We start from the raw sequence: 22,726 nt of genomic DNA, 5'->3' as shown, positions 1-22,726 counted from the left end.
TGCTTCATTAAGCAGCACACACTCCTTGTTCTTGTCTTTTAATGCTTTTTAGGGTTTTCTCCAGGACTTTTTGACATTTCTCTAGGATGAAGACTGTTCCTTTAGTCATCTTCGGCTAAAGACACCTTCAAGAAGAAAGTTGAAATGACCTGGGGAAAATTCCAAACAGCACGGAAGAGGAAAACAAGTATCCCAGCCCTTAGCATGAGGGAAATGCCTCACTTATATTAGCTCCATATTATGTCTAATATATACTTCTGTGAAGCACCTATCTGCTGGTGTGTGTACGTATATTTACACACAGACAGATATATTCCATTGTATACACTTATTTGTGTAATCACTTTATAAACAGCACGTACATTCTGAGAGTGCATATACCTATAATCAGTATTATACATATATATATATACATATACTCAAAGTTTGAATAAATACAGTATATTCCATATTTTGAAGGAGAGATATTCTTGTGGGTTTTATTAAATGTAAGGCTCTGCAACCATAAAATAAAGCCAACTCTTCACAAATCAGGATGGCCCACATCAGTGTTTCTTTGTCCATGGGATAATGTGATAATTTCCTTTTCTATGGTGTTTTCACCCGTGGCTGGAAAAGTGATGCTTTAAGCAAGGGTCCAACTTCTCAGAGCGGGGATTTTGCCCTGGAGGGAATTGGGAGAATAAGAAAAAAGGAGTATTTAATTGGATTGCAAAAATACGCAGCCTTGGGAGGAATGGCACATTCTGATATAAATAGAATTTACTCTGTGTTTTGCACCCAGGAATTCTTAAGTTCAGCCTTCCCAGCAATGAAATGCACATCAGAATAAATCCTATCAAGAAGGAATACTTCAGCCCATTTCATTTCCCATTGGCAGCACTTAGGCAGGATCAGATCTCATTAATGTGACCCAGAGCACTGGGTCTTCCCTCCTGAATCCACGTGGAGATACGTGGCAGTCTGCAGGGACTTGTTCATATTCAGAGGACGTCAAGCAAAGTCCCTGCAGCCTGAAGGAAGGCATCACTTTGGGAAGAGACAGGATTGCCCAGACCCTCCTGCTCAGCTGGAGATGCATCCATCCTTCCTCTAAATCTCCTCGTGGGAAAGCTTGAGCTCTCAGTACCCGGGAAAAGGCAGACGGTTGTGCTGTGCAGTTTTACTGTTAAATTGAGGAAATGCCCTTTTTAGCTCTCATCAGTCTTAGACTGACATGGCCACGTTTCATCTGCTTTTCCCCATCGCTCACTAATGGTTGTGCTGAACTCTCTGCCAAAGGCCGGGTTTGCACTGCTCATCCTTACAGACCCTTTGGGGAGATACAAGCCCGAAAGCAGCTTTGGTCCAGTGCAAGCCCAGCAAGGCTTGTATGTGGGAATTGCTGAGTGTGTAATCATGTGGGATTGGAAAAATAGCTCTACCTCAAAACCTGGAGGCTGCTGGAGAAGTAGACTGTTCTGCTGGATGATTTTGCTATGGGGTGAGCTGAACTTGGTGCCTGGTGCCCAAAAACTCTTCTTCCTCTAGGTGCCAGTGCTGGGGCAGAGCCTGCAGCGCCTCATGCTTTGCACCTTGTGGATGGTGCCAAAGGTTGGGGAACTGATGGGAGAGTTTAGCCTGGGGGTGTTTTGTGGAAATGAGAAAAAATCTTCAGTGAAATGTCCTGCTGAGACACGTCTGGTAATGGTGTCATCAGTGTAGGAGAAAGGGAGGGAGGGGGAAACATGGACTGTGTGCCCCAGTGCTGCCCAGGGCACAAGGCTGTGCTTGTGGCAGAGCCAGGTATCACAAGAAAATTGACTTTGATTTGCAGATCTTTGCCTCTCAAGCCAGACCGATGGGGCAAGATGGGGCCAGGCAGCTTTTTGGGAACCTGGAGAGGGAATGGTGTGACCCTCTCTGCAGCACACCCCGAGAATAAGGGCAGGGTTTGGGGGCATTGACTTGAGCATGTTCCTGGTGGACTTTGAATCAGCAGCAGGGACATCTTCCCAGCTAACCCCCTGTGTGCCCCTCAGGCCAGGTAAGTGCCTGCCTCCCAAAACATGCCAGCCAGAGCTGTGCAGGGATCTCAGCTGTTTAGGGCTGTTGATGAAGATGCCCCACTTCTCTCCTGAGTCCCCAGAAGAGTCACAAATCTCCCTCCTAAAACGGATGGGGAGAGCAAGCCCCCTGCAAGCCAGTGCAGGTACCTAGCACTCTTTTAAGACAGATGCCTCCAGCTCCATCCCTTCTGGTTCCTTCCTCCCAGGGGGATTAATCACTCTGAAAGGTCTGTGCCTCAGGGTGAGGGCAAAAAATTGGAATTTGAGAACGCATTGCCGAAGTTACTGCATTCCTGCCCTGACCCGGCCAGACTGAGCATCATATTGCAGCCAAAGTGTAAATGTAGCTTCTGCTTGCTGATCTGAGCAGAGGGAACTCTTGCAAACTCCGGCAGCTCCCTGAAGAAGTTCAAGGCTGTTAAACCAGATTCTGGTCTGCTCAGATTTTTCTCAGTCTCAGCTGGCACATTCTTTGGTGCAGTGCCTGGAGGGAAAGGCTGCTGGGGAATTTCTCATCATGCAGACTGAAAAAGCACATGCAACCCACTGTCTTTCTCTCTCTGTTTCAGTCCCAGCCATGCCATCCCTCTTTATTAAAGTCATTAACAGCACCACCGTGCAGGCGACGTGGGAGCCCTCCATCAAACTGGGCCAGCATGAAGGCTTCAAGCTGTATTACCGCAAAGTCCACCTCTCCCAGTACACAGGTCCAGTGCTCCTGGCCAGCAATGTCACAGCCTACAACATTACCCACCTGGGTGAGTATGGTGACACCTTGATCCATGTCTCCTCCCCACCCTGTCGTGATTAGCAGGAGAGAACTCGAATGTGTAGCCCAACCCCTAAGTGCTGCAGCTCTCCCCCAGGTTTTGTGGGAGCATTCCCAGCAACAGGTACTTGTTTGCAGCATCTTGTGTGTATTTGGTAGGATATTCTTTTCCCAAATAAGCACCACTGGGGGAGATAAGGCTCATGGTTACACCTGAACTGTCCCTCTTGTGTCCCCCCGGGCAGACGCGTCAGTGGTGTACGAAGTCAAGCTCCTCGCCTACAACCAGCACGGGGACGGAAACTCCACTGTCCGCTTCGTGTCCCTGAGGGAAACTGTGGAGAGGACAGGTGAGATGGAACCTGGGTCTCAGTGCTGTTGGGAAACAGCTCTGCAGGAAGGTGGTGAGGGCAAATGCATCCTGTCTTCCCCCTGTAGCATTACCGTCATCTCACCTTCAGCCACTCATTTATTTTCAGCATCACAAATAATGCTGAGGCAAAACTCTGCAGGGCTGGGAGCACCTGGATGGCTTTTTTACCAATAGGGAGAAGACAAACCAAATGTTTTGCAAATGCCAGGTTTGCTCCCTAACCTTCAGACAGAGGTGAGGCCATACATAAGGTACTAGCTGCCATCCTCAGGTGAGACGTGGTGCACTGAGCATGTCTGCTGTCCTGGAGCTCTCCTGGATATTTTGACCTTCACTGGTCAAAAGGAAGGACATGTGGCTCTGGAAAGGGAAATGGCTGCAGAGCGTGAGCCCTGTATTATGTGGCAGCAAAGGAGAAACCTCTAGAGGAAAACTCTTAAACTGATCACACCTTTCATATTCATCTATGTGTAAAAAATATCTTGCTGCTCTTGGAAGCCTTTTAAGCCTCCAGTGGGAATATCTTCAAGAGATAGTTATTACTCTTCTGTCTGTGCTGGAGTAAATACTAATCTCATTGGCATCTGTCTACTCCATCAGGTTTCAGCCTGCTCTAGTGTGGTGGCTGCCTCTTACCTCCCACCTGAGCATGTGGTATCACAAGAATTAACATCAGAGTGGGTTTTTTTCATTAATTGTGTCTCATGACAGTAGCCAGGTAATGGGGCTGGCTCACTAGATATTCCAGTCCTGTGCTTGCTGTGTCTCCCATGCTGGGAGCAGGGGAGCTGCATAGGCAGGCAGCGAACTCCTGCTTCCCATGTGGTTCTCTTCTTCCCATACACAGCTCCCAGCACTGCCCAAGGCTCTCACTTTGGCTCTGGGCTCCCCAAAATCCAGAGGAGAAATAGAAGAGTAGCACCACTGACCTCTTCTCCTTTTCCTGGCAGTGCTGAATCCTCCCTGTGACTGCATGAAGGACGAGCAGAACAATAAAACCTCCACGACCGGCATCATCATCGGGATCCACATTGGCGTCACGTGCATCATATTCTGCATCCTCTTCCTTATGTTTGGGTACCGAGGAAGGTAGGGATGCTCATGCCACTGCCACCAAGAGGTGGTGGTCCCTGGTACTGTGGGTGTGCCCACCTGAGTCTCACATCCCCAGTGCAATGGTGGACTTTATGGGATGGATTGAAGGATGAAGGAATGTAGCACAGGGATAAGACAGATGCCAGCCTGGGGGAAGGAACAGAGGATGAACCACCTCTCTCACTCTCAGATTCCATCTCTTTATTTTTCAGGCTGCTGATGTGCAAAAATGTGCAGGAGCAGCTGTCAACCCCTCAGATCCCCCGGAGCCAGCGGAGTGCCACGGGCCTTGTCCTGAATGGGGCCACTCGTAGGGACAGGGATGACCGGGACTTGAACGGAAAGCAGCTGGATATGAACGAGCTGGAGAGGTTATTCCCAGCATCCCCGTCCCAGGAGCAGCAGGAGAAGGGAATAACGGTAAGTCCAGCAGGATTGGAGCACACCTGGCTGTGCATCAGGGAGCTGTCACTGTCACTGCATTGTCCCCTTCTCTCTCTCTCCAGTCGGCTCACAGCCTGTCAGCCTCCCACGATGAAACCCAGATCTCCACACTCCCTCTGGATGAGTTCAGCATCATTGAGGAGCAGCCAGACCCCCTCCCAAAAAACCCCCATGGCAGCAGTCCTGCTGCTCTGGCTCCCGACCATGGTCCTGCCAATGAAGGATAAAACTGCCAAGACTCGAAGCCTCTTGTGGAAGTTACCAGAAACCAAACCTGCGGCTGGTGATGTCTTTACGAGTTGTCAATCTCAGGTCAATTGAAGATTTCTACGTTCTGATTGTTATTTTTTTGTTTTGCTTTATTTTTATATATATATATAAATATATATATATGTATACAGCCTTTTGGAAACTCTGTGAAGTTTATCTTTCTGACCTCTCTCGAGCCTCTCAATGTGTTTCTTCCGATGACGGCTCTCTGGAGACTGGTCACGATGGATTTTCCCCACAGCTGCTATGTAACAGACTCCTTGGCAGAGTTTGGCAAACTCTCCAGTCTCTGACAGACTGGGGATATGGTGGAGCCCGCATCTCTTGGCATCCCAGACTTTTTCCTGATCAGCAGCTTTAGGACTACTTTTTGGATCTATTTTTTATTTCCAGAAGACTGGATTTGGAAAAATCCTTCTAACTTGACTCCAAAAATCAAGGCCCAGGAAGGCTGTCTCTCCGTGGATTTGATGATTTCGTACACTTTCGCTATTTCTCAGGATACTTTTTTTGCTGATTGACTATAAATAAGATGAAAAAAAAGGAAAAAAAAAAAAAAGAGTGTGTGTGTGTCAAAGGATGCCTGAGGGCTACTGAAAGACTTGGACAGACAACCCGAGTGAACTCAGAACCTACCTCAACCGGAATGAATGTCTTCTGGGAAGCAGAAATACCTGCGTCTTCCTTCGTGTTCAAACAAACAAGTAGTGTAGCACTTGGTCAGTACAAGCATGGTCCTACCTCAGCAGTCACGCTCTGTACCCGCCACCTTGGTGGCTTCCTTGTCGTTGTTCCCATGTAAAGCACTTCCAAACCTTTGAAAGCAATGTTCTACCTCAAGTGTGAGAGAAACTCGTGTGTGCATGTGTGTGCGTGCGCGTGTGTGTGTCCTCCCCTCTCCCCCAATTCCTGCCTCTCCCACCCAGCCCCACATGAAGCACAATGCTTCACTGGTGTTATGAGCTTTACTTTTGGGGGCTCCGGTGTGATTTTGTGTGGCGGAGATTCGTGTTGTGGTTTTTTACTTTAAAGATTGTTGGGGCTGTCACAGACAAGCAGCATGATGCCCTGTGGCTCCCTGGCACCACTGCCTTTCCAGGGCTGATTTGAGTACTGGTCCATCCTGGGTTTGAAGGGGTGGGGTGCTCAGATGCCAGTGCTGGGGTCAGGCACCCTTCTGCCCCATCAGTGTGCTGCTCTCCAAGGCTGATTCCCAGCAGGATGATCTATGGCACGTGCTGGCACAAGCAGCGCAACCCACCTTTGGGAGGTGGGAACCTGGACATCACTGTCTTGTCCCAAAGCCCACCCTGCTGTCAAGAGCATGGGGAAACTCCAATAGAGCACTTACAGAACCCCTTGAGATGCTACTGAGCCGCCCCCAGCTCCTCCAGCGCCTTTCCAGCCACAGGAGAATGTCCAAAGGATGAGTAGAGCCAAAAAGGGCTCAGTTCCCTGGGAGGGACAAAGCAAGGAGGATGCTGGGGCTGCCAGAGCTGCCCCTTCCCCATGCCCAGGGTGGGCAGAGGAGCTCCTGACACCAAAGAGAGGGTTTGTCCCCTCCAGAGATCAACCACCAACCTGACACTGTGGAGGCTGGGTTGTCCTGGTGTGGTGCAGCCTTGTGAGTCAGTGTGTGACCGGCATCATCCATGGGTGAGATGGGGGCACATATGGGACAGGGACACCAGGTGCCAGCTGGTGCCAGAGGGCAGCCCTTTCCCTGCTGTGTGAGGTGGTTAAATCCAGGCAAATGTGAAGGTTTGATCTCTGTGTAGGTGGTGGTAAATCAAATGTTGCTGTATTTGCAAGGACAGTAAAAGGAATCAGGAAATGAGATGAGTTTAAGTTTTAAAAAAGTATTAACTGTATTTTTGAAATGGTACCAGTGGGAGAGTCCCTTGTGTCAAAAGCACCCCCATCACCTGCCCAGCTGGCAGTGGGATGCAACCAATGTCTGTGTAAAAAGTACAATATAGAGGAGGCTGAGCAAATGCCTCTTCCCTGAGCTGAGTCCTGGTGCTGGGCAGGGTTACCTGGGAGCAGGACATTGTCCTTCCACGTCACCTCATCCATCTTGGCCCAAGCAGGTGTAAATGGCACCAACCTCAAGAACAAGGAGCTGTTCAGGCTTGGTGTTGCTAGCCCTCTTCCATTAAAATTCATCCTCCTGTAGAGATCACGCAGAACAGAAAAGATGTAGAGGGTTAAATTTTGGCATTAACACCCCCAAAGAGCCTCTCCCCACCCCACCAAAGAGGCTAAATGGCCTGTCAGACGATCCCTGCTCACATCTGTGATGCTGGACCTGGAGACAGCCTGGGAAGGGACTGTGGGGGGACAGCGCTGTGTGAGACCAATAGCACAGCCCATCCCATCGCAGGAGCCAGAGCACGCTGGGGTTAGGGGAAGGCAGGAGGGAGGAAAAAGCACCAAACAGCTCGAGTTTTAACCTCATATCAAAGACAACCCAATCCTCTCCTGCCATCCCACTCCCACTCCAGCCCAGTTTTTCTTTTTATTGTTTCTTTCGTGTGTGTAATGCCGCCGTTCACATTGAATAAGTACCGTTGCCAAAGTGAACACAGAACCTAGAGTAGTGTTCAGCTCAGACTTCCTGGAGCTGTGAACATGCTATTAATTTAATATCATATTATTGTGATATTGTAATAGTAACAAGTATTTGTCACTACTTCCTTTTATTAAAGGGAAATGCTGTGCCATTTGACTAGTTGGAATACAATAGTATGTCAAGAGTAGAGTTTTTTCTTTTGTTATTTTTTAATTATGCAGAAACATGGTGGCTTAAACCAATGCAGACTCTGTGTTGGTTTGAGATGGTTGAAGTTGGATGTAAATCTTTAAAGACTATTTTTTAGATGTTTAGCTTTTCCTCTTTTTTGGGGTTTCTTTTCTGCTGTTGTCAATTCGTACCATTGGGACCTAACACAGACAGCTATGGCAGCTCAGTCCCTGAAGGGATGAGGCTGAAGTCTGGTGATCCACGAGGATCCATGGTCTTCCCTAAATTATCTAAGTCCACCAAACTGGGCAAAAAAACCCAATCAAATTACATATTGGCTTTGTGCCTCTAGCTGTCACTAAGCTGGAAAAATGACACGTAACAGCCCCACTTGCTTTATTGCAGTGCTTGAACGGGGCTGGAGGCAAAGCTGTCCCAACCCAAAACTTGGGAAAACATCACCTAGTGTATGTCTGGCCCTTAATCTGTGAAATGAGAATGAAAAAAGAATTTTAAAAGAGCTTGTGTTTGGTTTCAGCGTGGGGGACAGTCTGTCCTTCATTCATCCAAACTGCTGCCCTGGTTTTGAAGGAAACGGATGGAATTTCATTCTGTGTTTGGGGCACAATTGTACTTGGGTAGACACGTTGTATTTGGGTGGATATGGGACAGCAGGTCCCCGTGTGTTGCAGATGTGGGGCTGTGCCACAGGAAAGGGGTCGAGGCATCATTTGATGTCCCCAGACCAGAGGCTGAGGCAGCCAGACAGTCCCAGGGTGGTTCCCAGCGCCTTTCACTGTCAGCACCCACCTGCCAGCCAAGGGCAGCACTCCCTTCACACTCCTTTACACACCACAACATTTAAGGAACAGCTTGCCAGGTTTCTTATTCCTTTCTTCTCGCCTCCACTTTTTCCTGATGGGAAGAATCAGTTCTACCCAGAAATAAAACCACTGCATGACGGGCAGGTGTTGGATCCGGTGCAAACTGCTGGAAACCGCCCATGTTTGGGGTAGAAATCTCATCCTAAAGTATTTTTCAAATAATTACACTAATTCAGCCCATTGCTTTTTTCAGCTGATCCCAAAAACCCTCTTATTTTAAGCTTTTTTTTTTTTTTTTTTTTTGTAACCCATAATGGCCACAACCTATTCTTGGAGATCTCAAGTTAACCAGAGATGGCTGCTTCCTCAGGGATAGTATCCACATTGTCTTTAGTTGAACAGGGAATAGTTTTATGCTGTGACAGGGTATTTTCACACTGTTGGATTCAGGTATTTATTTGTCTACCATTATCTTTCTTCTTCCTTGTTTTGTAAAGGTGCTGATATATTTGAGTGCTGGACCAGTTTGGGAATTTTAAAGCTTCCACCCAAAATTATACCAAGGGACTGTAGGTTTTAAGTTGGCAATAAAAGAGGAGAGAAGCTACGAAGTGTTGTTGCCTCTGGATAGTGAAGGGAAGAGTTTTGCTGCCTGTGGGGGTGTTCCTTTGGGATAACCATCCCATGGCATTTCAGGGGGATCAGTGTGGTGTCCGAGCCCTCTCTGACAGCACTTAAGTCTGGGAAAATTGGTTAAAAAAAAGGAAATTAAAATCTTATGAAAACAAACGGGGGGAGCTCCTCACTTCATCTGTGCAAACACCGTGTGGAAATCTATCCCTCCCCGTGCGCGCCGGAGCAGGCAGGTTACAGATCCCATCGAGCAACTTGATGCCGGCTCTTTTATTTCCCTCACCCGCCAAATTAAAAAAAGGGAAAGGAAAAGGAAAAGGAAGGTGCCTGGGCTGGAGCTGCGGGTGGGGAGATGGGGCCAAGTGAAGCAGCAGCACCTCCAGCCGAAAGCACTGCTGGCACGGGGCCATGGCACAGAAACCCCCTGGAACACTGGGAATCAGGGAAATGGCTCCAGGTTTACTACAAAGGCAGAGCCTGGGCTACGACATCGTGTGGGAAGAAGGGAAGGGGCCAGTGTGAAGCCCAGTGAGTCGGGGACAAACCTGATTTCACGGGGCTTTGGATCAGGGTCTGACTTAAAAAGCAAAGAGGGATTTGTACTTTGATCCTATTTTCATCATTTAAACTTGCAATATCTTTACGTTTGTAAGAAAGTGATAATAAAACCAATGCTAAACCTTTGTCCCAGTCCTTTTTGGGAATCAACTGTTAGGAGTAATACTAAAAACCCAAATTGCAAAGCACTTTTCTACTGTTTATTTTCTACCTTTCTTACTTTGAACTGTCTTGATATTGAAATCCCACTGATCCCACGATTGTTAGCTCTGTATTAAAAAATAATAATAAAATAAAACCCAGGTTTTTTGTAGTTTGCTCTGTTTAGATTTTAGCCTGTGGCTACTTGTACAAGAAAAATAAAACTAGAATAAATGAGCCTTTGTGGGGCTTTTCTTTTCACATGCAGGGCTGTGGCGTGGGGATTGTTCAGGGCAACTTGGGGCATCACCACTTCAAGTGGATGGTGACGAATCTGGCTCTTCTCCAAGAGCAGTTTCCAAAATTCAGCATTTAAGGGCTGAGGGGTTTTTATTTTGATGCTTTGCTCATAAAACTCCAGCCAAGCCATCAGCAGAGTCTTGCTGGAGCGTGGGGGCTCTTTGGGAGCTGGGTGAGATGAGACCTCCGGGGTCACAGTGTGACACCTGTGCTTAGAAGTGCAAATCAATTTCCAATTAATCTTGGCTCTTGCTCAGCTACTGCTGCAGCTGCTTTTGCTGCTGCCTGCAGCGCTAACGGGGCAGCTCCTGTGAGGGTGGGGAGGCTCTGGCACAGTTGCCCCGAGAAGCTGTGGCTGCCCCATCCCTGAAGTGTCCAAGTGTCCATGACCAGGTTGGATAGGGCTTGGAGCATCCTGAAATAGTGGAAAGTGTCCCTGCCTATGGCAGGGAATGGGAATGATTGTTAAGGTCTCTTCCATTCTAAACCATTCTGGGATTCCAAGGTGTGTCCTTGCCCCAAAATGGGCTGTGAACCATGAGCCACTCTCCTGCCACTGTCCCCTGTGCCGCTGCTGCTGCTGCCGCCCTTGATGCCAAAGGACAGGCAAAGTAGAGGCAGTGGGGAATAAATGAGCGAGATTGAGCCCAGCAGCACTTTCTAAAGGGGTTTCAATAAGCAGGTGAGTGAAAAGTCACTTCAAACAACTCCCCGAAGCTCTTGGAACTGCTAAATTGCAGCATGGATTGTCTAAATATATACTTCATAATAAATACCAGCATAAAAACTGGTTTTATTTCCCAGTGGCAACGCAAGAGGTGAAAAAAAGATCAGAGTGGGCTCACTCAGGGGATTTTCATGTAAGTTCAGTGAAATCTGGTACTGCAGATAGCAGCTGCAGAGTCAAGGTATTGTATAGAGCTTGTGGCTTTCATTAAAAAGGACTTTCCCTGCCTTCATGGCAATAAAAAAAAGGTTTGACAATATTAATCTGAAGTCTTAGAAACTAAGGAAATAAAAAACCCCAAGCAATACGTTTAAATCACTTTGATTTGGGGCTGTTGGAAATATTAAGAGCCCTTAAAAAACCCCTACTTGTGTGCTCAAAACTTGTCTTTAATAGAAGCAATCTCCTTTGGACCATGTGCATTCAAATTTCTGCTGGAAACGTCTCAAATCAACTCTTCAGCTATAGAAACACTAAAAAAAATTAAGTTGGGTGTTTTCAGCTCCAAACAGCATGTTCCTGCCTCAGATTTCGCTGGAGAAGATGTTACTACTAATGTCCTAGTTATAACCCTGCCAACACAGGAAGAATTTATAATACCCCATAAAGCCCTAACTGTCGGAAAGGTCATTTTGGCATTAATACCACTCAGGCATCCCCGCTTCATTTGCTGACACTTTTACAGAGCTACGCTTGATTCCAGTAGGGCTGCTGTAAAATCTTTACAGCAGTGGCCTAAGCCTCCAAAAACCATCTTAAAAATCAAGAGCTGGAACATCTTCATCAGCAGGTGCAGGCAGCTCGGAAAGGTTCGGCTGTCTCTCAGAGGGGGGTCTCCCAAAACCCAGGGTGAGCACCCCAACCCCACTGCTCCAGGGGGGATTTAATCCTCAGATCTTATCTCCAGCCCTGTTATTCCCAGCACCTTCAGATCCCACCAGTGCTCACTGCCTTGGCTAAATTAAAAGTCTCCTAATTTCATACAAAAGTACCAACCCCTCGCCTTGTTGAGAAAGTCATTTCCTTAGTGCTAAAATAGCTAAATTAGTCTTGCTCAGCCTCGTAAAGGAGCTTGTCTTGTTTATTGAGCGATAAATATAAAGGTGCAGTAACTAAATTCATCAGTCCCTAAATGCAGCCGTTGGGAATGGCCATTTCCACCATCCAATCTACGGCTGCATGAATATTTCAGAGTCCTTTTTCCCTTGGGTGCTCGCCTTATCTCTGGAGCCTGGATATTATTTTCTGCTTTTCAGCTTTTTGGATGTATTGGAGGAAATGTCATTATTTGGACCTGGGTGGATTACAGTTGACTTTCCTAAGCCAATTTATATTGGCAAGCTGCTGTTTTTAAAAACCCCTATAAATCACTCCCATGAATTTTAATAATATAACGTGGTTTCAAACATGCTCCCTTAATACGTGACACACTATTACAGCCGGCAATCGCTCCTCGGGTTGTGAACTCCGTTTTACCGTCACCTTCAACGAGCGCCGTGGGGGACGAGTGATACCTCAGCCAGGATCATGGAAATATCCATTTCTGCCCCAAATACCTTGTCATTGCAGTGATTGCAACTTAACAGTGAGACTTTAAAGATGCTGGTGCAGAAATCGTGGGGATTAGGACTATTTGCTGATATTTCCCTAAATAAAGATATAAGATGCACATCCAGAGTGCAGCTCCAGGCTGGGATTCGTGGCTCCAACTGGTCCAGAAACTCCCACATGCCAGGAGACAAGGCTATGCTTTCTCATCACCTATGGACTTACTCTGATGAGCTGTGTCCTCTCTTGTGCAAATTATACTCATTTTCTTCCCATCCCCATTGTAACAACTCCGTGGTGTCAGCCAGCTCTCAAGGGGTGTCTGTCAGTAGAGAGTGGTCTCCTGGCCAAAAGAAAAAGGGCTAAGAGGGATAAGGAATAAAAGCCAGGGCAAAGGAGAGACCTTAGGAGACCTTTGTCAAGGAACATCTATGGATCATATGGAGGAACTGATGATGGGGTTTGATGCCCCACTAGTGGCACTGGTGATGTCCCCACTGGAGAGCTGCTTGTTCACATTGCCTGGTGTTGGTTGTACAGAACCAAAACATAAGAATATTCCAACCCTGGAAGTGTTCAAGGCCAGGTTGGAGCAGGGGGTTGGAACTGGATGGTCTTTAAGGTCCTTTCCAACCCAAATTAATCTGTGATTCTGTGAATATAATAAGAACATCTGCAAGAAAGAGGATCTTTAAGGGATGGACTAATTGCAGGCAGGGAAAAAAATAATGAGCCAGACTTTGCTTTTTGGCTTCCGAAAGCAGTGAGGGCTCCCCAGCACAGGATGCAGCAGGATGGGAGTAAAGGGAGTCCAAGGACCTCCTCAGACCTTGCCACTGCCTGCTCAGCTGCACATGGCACCACTGCTACCCAAAGCAATCCCTGGTTTAATATTCTTGGGAGAAAAAAATAAAACCCCCGTTTGTGCAGGGAGCAAACAGGCTTTTCAAAGCCTTTCACTGTGATGATTTCCCCTGAAATGTTGTCACGTTCATCATTAATCTATTTTTTCCCTTTTCTGTAACTTAACCTGCGACAAGCCGACATTGTAAGTGCTTGATTTTCCGAGAATAAATTACAGTTTCATAAATGGTATTTTGCTTCGCTGCTCAATTTGCAAGTGAAATGATGCCAATTGCTTTGTTCACAGGATTTTATCTAGCACGAACAATACCATCCTCGAGATTTATTTATTTTTTAACCCTCAAGTTATTTTCGGAGCCTATATAACAGGAGTACATGGAAAAGTACACGACAGCCCATATGTTTTGGCATTATCGACTAACCATGAGCAGATACAAGGGCCCACGTGCCTATAAAACATCGATCCAGGAATGAGATGTCACACACAGAGTGAGACACTGCCCAAAGAGAAAATAATCCCTTAGATCAAAAATATTTACAGTTGCCCCATACTGGGCTAGAGTGCCCTGAGTGACTTTTTATATGCATGATTTATGATTTGGGGCTGGGAAATCAGCCCCCCCCTGCCAGCTTCTCCCAGGGACCACCAAATTGCCTCATGGACCAGCATATCCCCAGTGAGGTCTCCAGAATGTGGGGTCACTCAGTCCTGTTGAAAATATAGGTTTTACATCAGCTTTTTTTTCTTACATGATAAAATTATGAGAAATAGGAAAAAAAAAATGAAAGCACTTTGGAGCTATTTATGTTTTTTAAATGCAGAGGAGTCCTCCCTGCTGGGGACACCAGCCCTGCCCAGGGACAGCCAGGCCACATAGGTTGGGACATGTCAGCACTAAACACAGTAAAACCTTTCATCAAAGGAAGAAAAAGAGAGAAAAAGTCCCTGCATGGGAAACGTTAATGCTACAAGATTTGGTTAATACCATGGCTTCTGCTAGGACTTTTTAAACCTTTGTTTTTAGGGGAGACCTTGGTAGAAAAGTCCTCTTTTTGGAAAATTTTGGATGTTTTTCACTTCTGGTATAAGACAAAAAATGAACGGAAATGGCTGTATAAGGAATGGAAACCAAGTGTTGGATGTGTTTGTGCTCACTAATGCATTGGGATGAGTTTGTGAAGAGCCTGGAGCTTCATCTCCATCCTTCAACCGAGTCACTCCACTGGAGCTGGCTGGCTCCTGGTTTTCCTGCAGTTGATAAATCATTTAACCAAGACCACAGAGCTCTGAGTCTGCAGGTGATGTGGGAAGTTGAGGCAGAGTTTGCATTTCTAACAGAGAAACTGAGGCCCAGAGAGAATATTTGTTTTCCCTTTCAGATACAAAAATGTGTTTGCTCTTATCCCTCCTCTGCTTCTTACCCCACTTCCCTCATCCCCCTGGATAAGACACTGGGAAAGGTTTTTGCTATTCCCTTGCAAATGGATGCTTCAAGACACTCCCAGACCTTCAGAAGCTTCGGATTGGGCACTGAACTAAGATAAATCTCTGCTAACAAACCACATCACAAAACAGAATTGTCACCTTTTGGGCAACCCCAAGAGGCAACGTGGAAACCCCAGCGAAATGAAACATTCTCAGCAGACAAAGTGCGGCCCAGTGTCCCTGCTGGGGCCATCACTAGATTGTTACATGGAAAACCAGAATAAAACTGAATTTAAAAGAAGCGAGGGCTTGCCCACTGGAGGTACTGTGCGAATGGGTCCCTTCACAGCTTCCCCCCCCCGCCCCACACGGCTGCTAGCCATGAGCTCCGGGCTAAGGGGCCGGGCTGCTAATGGCTTTAAGCGGCGCTAATTGATCCGTGCAGTCACTGTAATTACGGAGCGGGATATGATGGCAAAACACTGGCAGAGCATTAACTGCTGCGAAAGGAAAAATCCAAATCACTGGTGAATCGATTCTCAGGCAGCCGGCACTGACAGCCCCGGCCCTCAGCGCTGAGGATTTTCCAATGCGCTGAGGTTTTCTGCAGGAACGTGCTGATTTCAGGAATATTTGATGGGAAGAAGGGTGGCTGTTAGCTCTTTCAATCTATTTCTTTGCATTTTGCCTTCAAGCCCAGGCTGAGCCATTGTGGGTTTGCCCCCGCTACACTGAGCAGCCCCTCATCCAAAGGTGCCCAACAGAAAGCACTGGGTATCTTTGCAATTAATTAGCCTTAATGACAACCTCCAGCAGCACTAGTGCAGGGTGTTGTATGAGCCACAACCAAGAGCTGCTCTGTGCGTGCAACAGTGACCCACTCCCGCCCTTTTCCTAATGCAATCCATTGATTACTCTAATTAAAACATGCGTTAGCAGGTACTTCTGATAGTTAAGGGTTGTGTGGGGTCGAGGCGAAGTGGGAGCAGCCCCCAGCTCCTGCCTGGGGACACCGGCTCCCAGCAAGCGCCTGAGGATGGAAAGTGGAACGAACAGGGCAAGTAAGGAGAGGGGGTTTGGTCCGGGGACAGCGCTGGCAAGTGACAAGGTGCAGGAAGACGACATTGTTTCGCAGTAATCTCCCAACCTTCGTTAATACTGCTGTCACAGCGCCGACGTGCTGCGTTAATTAAAATGAATGGTACATGACAGAGCAATAATTCCATTATTTCTCCGTGCTTGCACCTTCCTGTGTTCCATCCTCGAGGAGCAGGGGAGGGGGAGCAGGGGGCAGGGGACCGGGGTCGCTGAGCAGCCGAAGGTCCCTGACCTGCTGCCTCCTGTCAGGGACCTGGTGCAAGCAAGGACGCTCGGGGCTCCACGGCTGCCGATCCCGTCCGCACCCTGCGCCGCTGCCACAGCAAATCCCTTGTCCCTGCAGCCGGGAGGGTCCACATGCCCCATCCATCCAGGGACACACCGAGGGCAAGGAGGCCCCTGGAGCCTTGAAGAGCATCCAGTATAGGGACAAACCCTTCCCTTCCACAATTAGCAGCCGCAGCAACAGACAGGCACGGACTGATGGTGAATCAAGGGGTTTGCTAAAATGCCTCTTCTTCAGAGACTGCTCTACCTCCTCCCACACCTCTCCCTGCCTCTGTCCAAGAGCATTCCCAAAAGACTAAACACCTTTGGTTTCCATGGCAGCCTGATTTTCAATGAGCATCCTTCAAGTCCTAACCGGAAAGAAAGTGTTTCATTAATGCATACAGGACACACTGGTATCTCCCCGGGTGACAGTACCCTTCCCCTAAAACTAACACCTTCTGCCCATAGTTTTTTTTATTTTAGTGGATTGATGGACTGATGGAGCCATGGGAAGGGGCTGGCCAGCTCTGCCACTGACTCACGGAGTTGCTTAGAGAGGGAATTGGGCTGCTTTTGCTTGGGGGAAATTAAATAAATGAAGTGATGGCGAGCATCGGGAGGTGGCTGCCTCCCCTCCAGCCCATCGCAGGGGGACATTGACACCCCCCCAGCTGTCCCCTTCTGAGCTGTCCTGGATACCAATCTTCTGGGTTTAGTTTGCCTATTTCCATCCAGACTCTGCTTATGTCTCCTGTTTAACACAAGCTGAGCAGTTTGCACACTCACAATTTGCCATTTATTTTGGGTTTAATCCCATTTAGTGGCTCTGCCAGGCAGATGGTGCCCAGAGCTGGAGAATGGGAAACTGAGGAACTAAGGATTTGAAGCAGGTCACTTCAGTCCTGCAGGATTTCATAAGAAAGGGTCAAAGGACATTCCCTCCAGCCCAGGGGTACCAGGGCAGGGCAAAGTCAAATGTGTTTGCTACGTGATGTCCAGATAAAGTAACATTAAGCAGAACAAGTGAAATTTTTTAGCAGAGAAAGCCTGGGGGAGGATGCAGAGGATGCACTGAGGCAAAGCAACCCAACCTTCACTAGCCTGGAACCTTTCAAAGGTTTTTTAAGGGACCCCAGGTCACGGCACAGCCTCAGCCCTGGCTTTTCCCAGCCCAGAGGATAATTGCCGTCCAGCCGTGACGTACCCTTTCACTGACCCCGCCGGGGTCCCTGTCACCCTCCAGGATCTGGCAAGGACAGATATACGGCTGGACCTCAGGGGGCTCCTAAAAGCAGGTCACGCCAAAACAATACAGCTTTGTAAAGCAAAGAGGGAACCAAGCCGCGGTCAGCCCCCACTGCTGCCGCAGGATTTACTGCCCGCAGATGTGATGGTGGCTGTGGATGATGCACCGAGCATTGCCCTGGGGCAGCCAGGGAAAAGAGAGCTGGGAAAGTGCCCCCACACATGGTTTGGTTTTTGGTTTGTATGTGTAGCATCATCTTTAGCTGCAGCAAAGGCTGCTCTCCGGAGACCAGGATTTGGGAAGTCTCAGGTGGGTCCAATGCTTGGCTGAGGTTCCCTACTCGGACTCATTCCCCCTCCTGCTGGGATGTTTAACTCCAGAACTCGCAGAGCTGAGCTGAGAGGCAGAGCAGGGTTTGCCCTCAGGGAGGTTTGCTCCACCTTTTACATCACCCTACCATGGGAGGAGCCTGCCCATGTGGACTCAGGCATCTTAGAGGGACCTGGGCCTCAGTCCTCCATCCCTGAAAGGAAAGCAGGATGCTGCCACGCCAGAAGCGTGTATTTATCCATCACATTTATCCAAGAGATTAGTAAGGAGCTATAGGGGCATGATAGAGCCTGTCCATGCATCAAGGGGTGGTCACAGAGCACCAAAGGTAAATTCAGACAAAGATGCTGCAAAGGATCCAGTTGAGATAAAAGGTATCACATTCTAGAATATCATCTAATAAAGTTAAATTAAGCATATAACAACTGCCCACCTTAGCGCCTCCCTCTCAATTTCTTTTGAGAGGACACACTTCATTAAGACTCAAAAGCTTCAGACACACCAAAAATAAACCGAAAACCCCAACCGAATACATTTTGTCTTGTCCAGTGCTAATCAAGCCCTCTGCATTGCATGGGGCTTTTTAACAGAGAAAAGCAACTTTTCCTAATCCTTCTGCAAAACTAGGGTAGTTTTCGCAGCCAAATTTCAGACCAGCCTTGCATTTCTCATAGTATCCTTGCTCCACCAGCCTGATGCATTTCCACAGCACAGGGCAGCCCACGAGCCCTCGCAGCAAAGCCTCTGGCGCTTCCATGAAGCAGCTCTTTGCCAGGAGAGAAAACCCATTAGAGCTCCCAAGAGCAGAAATACATTAGAAGCCAGCAACATCATTAAATGAATATTCATAAATTATTTTGCTACATAAACAATATTAATATCACACCTTCCACCTTCAAAAGCCCATCGCAGGCAGGGACTCATTAAGACCCCAGCAAAGATCACTTGCAGACTTTCGGTTACATGGAAATTCAGAGACTTTATTAAACACGAGCAATATATTTATTTTAATAGAGTACAAAGCCTGGATTTGGCCACCCTAAAACACCACTCAGAGCACCGAATCTCTGAATAACCCGATCAAACAAGGCTAATGTGTGCAATATATCTTGGGTGAGTAATATACAGCCACATTTCCTGCTCCATTTACCCAGTTTTAACTACACCTGACCTACTCTTATCCTAATAGAAAACGGCTGCTCTTCTCATTGCCCGTCCTCCACACATGTTTTTTTGATAATGACCAAAACTAAATCACTTCCCTTTCTCCTAAGTGCTGGGCACCAGCTGTCTTGTGACATTTAACTACATCAAGTCCTTTTGCAGGACCTCCAGGTTAGTTCCTGGGGCTCCGGACCTCCGTCCCTGTGTCCTGTCTCTATCCTGCATCCGGCACCGGAACTAAGGCATTAGGTGAAGTGCCGGGTCCTGCACTTGGGTCACAACCACCCTATGTGACATGACAGGCTTGGGAAGAGTGCCTGGAATGCTGCCTGGTGGGAAAGGACCTGGAGGTGCTGGTTGACAGCAAACATGAGCCAGAGTGTACCAGAGTGGGCAAGAAGGCCAATGGCACTTGGCCCGTATCAGCAGGACCAGGGCAGTGACTGTATCCCTGTACTGGGCATTGCTAAGGCACCTCCAATCCTGGCATGAGTTTTGGGCCCCTCACTCCAAGACAGACAGGGAGAACCTGGAGTGTGTCCAGAGAAAGGAACAGAGCTGGGGAAGGGCCTGGAGCACCAGGAGCGGCTGAGAGGGTTGGGAGGCTCAGTCTGCAGAAAAGGAGGCACAACTGGCCTCAATGATCTTAGTGATCTTTTCCAACCTAAGTGATTCTATCATATTATGATCTCAGTCCCATAGGATTTCCCTATTTGGCCTCATCAAGGACATATGTGGAGAAAAACCTGGGAGCTGCCTCAGCCTCTGCTGCCACTCTCTTTGTGCGCCAAGGTCTCCCTGCAGCAGTGAGGCTGCTGCTTGTCAGCAAGTGCAATGCACTGGTTAGTGCCTGGGTGAGAGGTTCTCCCAAACCTGTGAGCATCACCTCCCTGAGCAGGTTCAGCTTTGGAAAGGAAAAAAATCTGCTTCCAGCAGTGTTTTTGCCCCCCATGGAGCTTAGCTCAGAGTGATCCATTGAGGTGGATTTAAAGCTTCCTGAGCAGCATGTTTAAATGGCCAATTTGACCAGAAAACGTGCTTGATTCACAAGCACTGCCTGCGTTTCTCCAGTGCTGAGAAATCACAGCTATATTTCATTATTGTTACTAATTGCTATAAAGTATTATGGGGAAGCGATGGCACAGGCAGAAAGAAATATAAACCATTTGCAGTCTATTGAGCCCAGAGAACATTTCCCAAGCTTGCTTAGGGGTGCAGAAATCGGTGCTCGGTGCAAATAAATGAGCAAAAGCATTTTCCGAAGGAATTAGCGCATGGCACGAGCAAATTGCAGCAATTGTGTCTCTTCTTTCTAAGCACTGAATTGCCTCTATAATTCCCCATCATTTAGTTGCATAAATCTTGCACAAATAAACCGGCAATTTGCATATGCACAGAAAAGAAATTATAGAAACACAAGGAAAGATGTTATATTTTTCCTTCATGAGCTGGAAATAAATATGCATTGCTTACTGCCTAAGCTGTGTTTGGCCCAGCTCAGAAATAAAAATTCAGGAAACCCTTTAATTTTCAATAATAAATACATATCAGAGAATGAAAAAAATATAATTTGTGGCATTTGGAAGCCACAAGTTTCTGGGCTGTTGCATCATGAAGTGCAACAGCAGAGTCGTGTGTGCATGCAGAGTGGATGCAGCATGATCACAGCATTGCAGAGTCCTAGAATGGTTTGGGTTGGGAGGCACTTAAAGATCAGCTGGTTCCAACCACCTGCCATAGGCAGGGACATCTTCCACTAGACCAGGCTGCTTTAGACCACGGTCACATTAATGTCTTCATGACAATGGCCAAGGGATGCAGCTCACCATAGCTGACAGGAAGAGCAATGCAGAGGGGTGAATGCAGCTGCCTCTGGTGCAGCTCAGTCAAGCACTTACTGTAACAAATGCAGAGGCTCTTGGGGAAGCAAACATCTCTTGAAGACGACACCTCCTTTACACATCATCTTGATTTTCAGCCATGAAATGCCTATATTTGTTGTGACTTCTGTGAAGGACTCCGAGGTTTCACTACTAAATCCCAGGGTCACGGCCAGAAGCAATTAAATTATATCTCTAAATTTTGAGCCATAATGCACAGCCAGGCCTTAGACCCCACCTGGACCAAGGCACCAGTGGGCAGTAGGGGTAGGAGCAGCTCTGACTGTCATGCTGGTGGAGGCTTCCCAGAGGAGTGAAATAGCTGTTTCCGATTAACTCCCCGTGTGACTGATCTCATTCTGGAATAAGAGGCTGTTATTCCAAAACACCATAATCCTCTTCCAAATGACTTAATCACATTTGGAATAATGTGCTTTTCTTCCAAAACATTCATATAGGAAAAAAATCAGGGGTAAAAAAATCAATCAGAAACAGCCCTTTGAAATAACACCTCGTGCAGAAGAGTTCTCAGTGGGGACATGTGATACTGCACTGGTTTACAAAGATTTAATAAATCACCATTTGCAGTAATTCCTGCAGGCTGGGAGAGCAGCATGACTAAGAGGCACACAGCATCTCCTCTCCCTCACTCCAAAGCTATGGAACTCTAAAATGATCCCACTACACACTGGTGCCTCAGGCACTCACCCATGTTTCTTGTGTTCCCTATGGACCATTTATGGCTGGAGCATTGCTGCCAACCCACTGCTCAGGGATGGTCAGTCAGGCCAAGCTGGGAAGTAAAAGAAGGTAGGAACACCCAGACTGTGTCCCAGGAGAAGGTGCCACCAACATCCACTGGCTCTCATAGCCATTCTCTCTCTCTCTCTCTCTCTCTCTCTCCTCTGCATCTCCAACACCACTGGGGCAGGAGGACCCTCATGTCAAGGAAGAGAAAGAAGCAGTGACTTGGATGAAAGTACGAGCTCTCACATCTTTCATCCATTAACTGATCATTCTTCCTGCACAACACATGTGCCAATTCATCATAGGTGATCAATACCTTCCTTGAGGCCCCAGGATGATGAACGTCTCTGCTGATATTCAAATGACCTTGAGAGAACAGGGGCAGCTCCCTCAGGCACAGGTCAAAGAGCCAAGACTGAAGCATCATGTAAGATGATACATGTTCCCAAAATATCTCTGTAAGGCACAGAGAAATGTTTTTGGTTAAAAAGTTTCTCCAGAACCATGAAGGAAAATTTTAAGTCACGCAGTGACTGGAAGATGATGTTGGACCAAGCAGACCTGGATTTTGTGTGCCAAGCTGGAGCAGAAGGCTGTGACAGCTGCCTGCAAAAGGGCAATGTGGTTCTTATCTGTACTCTTGCTTTAGGCTTAGGGTCAATTCACAGCATCTCTGTGTAGAGTTAAGATGGAGTCACAAGCTGGGACCTCCATTCTTCATAGAGATCAAGAGCTGATGTACTCTTGTGTGGCTCCTCTGACAGGTGCAGTCCTTTGCTCAATCCCTAAGGCCATTACCTGTGGCAGGGTAAGGAACAACTCTCCCCATCTCCAAATCACTGTTCATCTCACCAACCCAGCAGATCGCAGAAGATGACATCCTCCTGTGTGAAGAACTGCTGTCTTCAGCTACAGCTTTCCCCTCTGCCCATATCCAGCCATGCCAGCAGGAAAATAAACCCCAGCTCTGCTCCATGTGCACTGCAAACCAGGGCTGCCCATGGACTACATTTTTTTCTCAGAAGAGGAAAAAAAAAGGATAACCATAGATAACAAAAGCAGCTTTCCACCTTCATGAAACTGAAAACCAATCCTTTAAGACAGCTGTTTGTCCTGCAGAGCTCCACGTTTTGCCCCAAAAATAATTGAAAGAAATGCTGAGAACTGGCAAAGCTCCTACAGTAGTTGCTTGCGTGATTTAGGTTAAAAATAATTGCTGTCCAGGCTT

General features: G+C 47.5%; 1 protein-coding gene across 1 annotated transcript in view; it reads left to right on the top strand.

The window, feature by feature from the left end:
* The window catches only part of IGDCC3 (immunoglobulin superfamily DCC subclass member 3), a 95,522-nt gene extending 90,308 nt beyond the window's left edge, over window positions 1–5,214 (top strand). Inside the window, exons 13-17 of the mRNA XM_066196628.1 lie at window positions 2,618–2,806; window positions 3,063–3,167; window positions 4,141–4,279; window positions 4,498–4,705; window positions 4,792–5,214. Coding sequence (XP_066052725.1) covers window positions 2,618–2,806; window positions 3,063–3,167; window positions 4,141–4,279; window positions 4,498–4,705; window positions 4,792–4,956 — 806 coding nt within the window. The 3' untranslated portion in view covers window positions 4,957–5,214. The remainder of the gene's footprint in view (window positions 1–2,617; window positions 2,807–3,062; window positions 3,168–4,140; window positions 4,280–4,497; window positions 4,706–4,791) is intronic.
* The last annotated feature ends 17,512 nt before the right edge of the window (window positions 5,215–22,726 follow it).

This window comes from Chamaea fasciata, unplaced genomic scaffold (assembly GCF_029207755.1).
Source record: "Chamaea fasciata isolate MVZ Bird 193981 ecotype frontalis unplaced genomic scaffold, bChaFas1.0.hap1 SCAF_14, whole genome shotgun sequence".
In the NCBI taxonomy this organism is placed as follows: domain Eukaryota; kingdom Metazoa; phylum Chordata; class Aves; order Passeriformes; family Sylviidae; genus Chamaea; species Chamaea fasciata.
The sequence above is the reverse complement of the archived record's forward strand: the minus strand, read 5'-3'. Positions and strand labels throughout refer to the sequence as shown.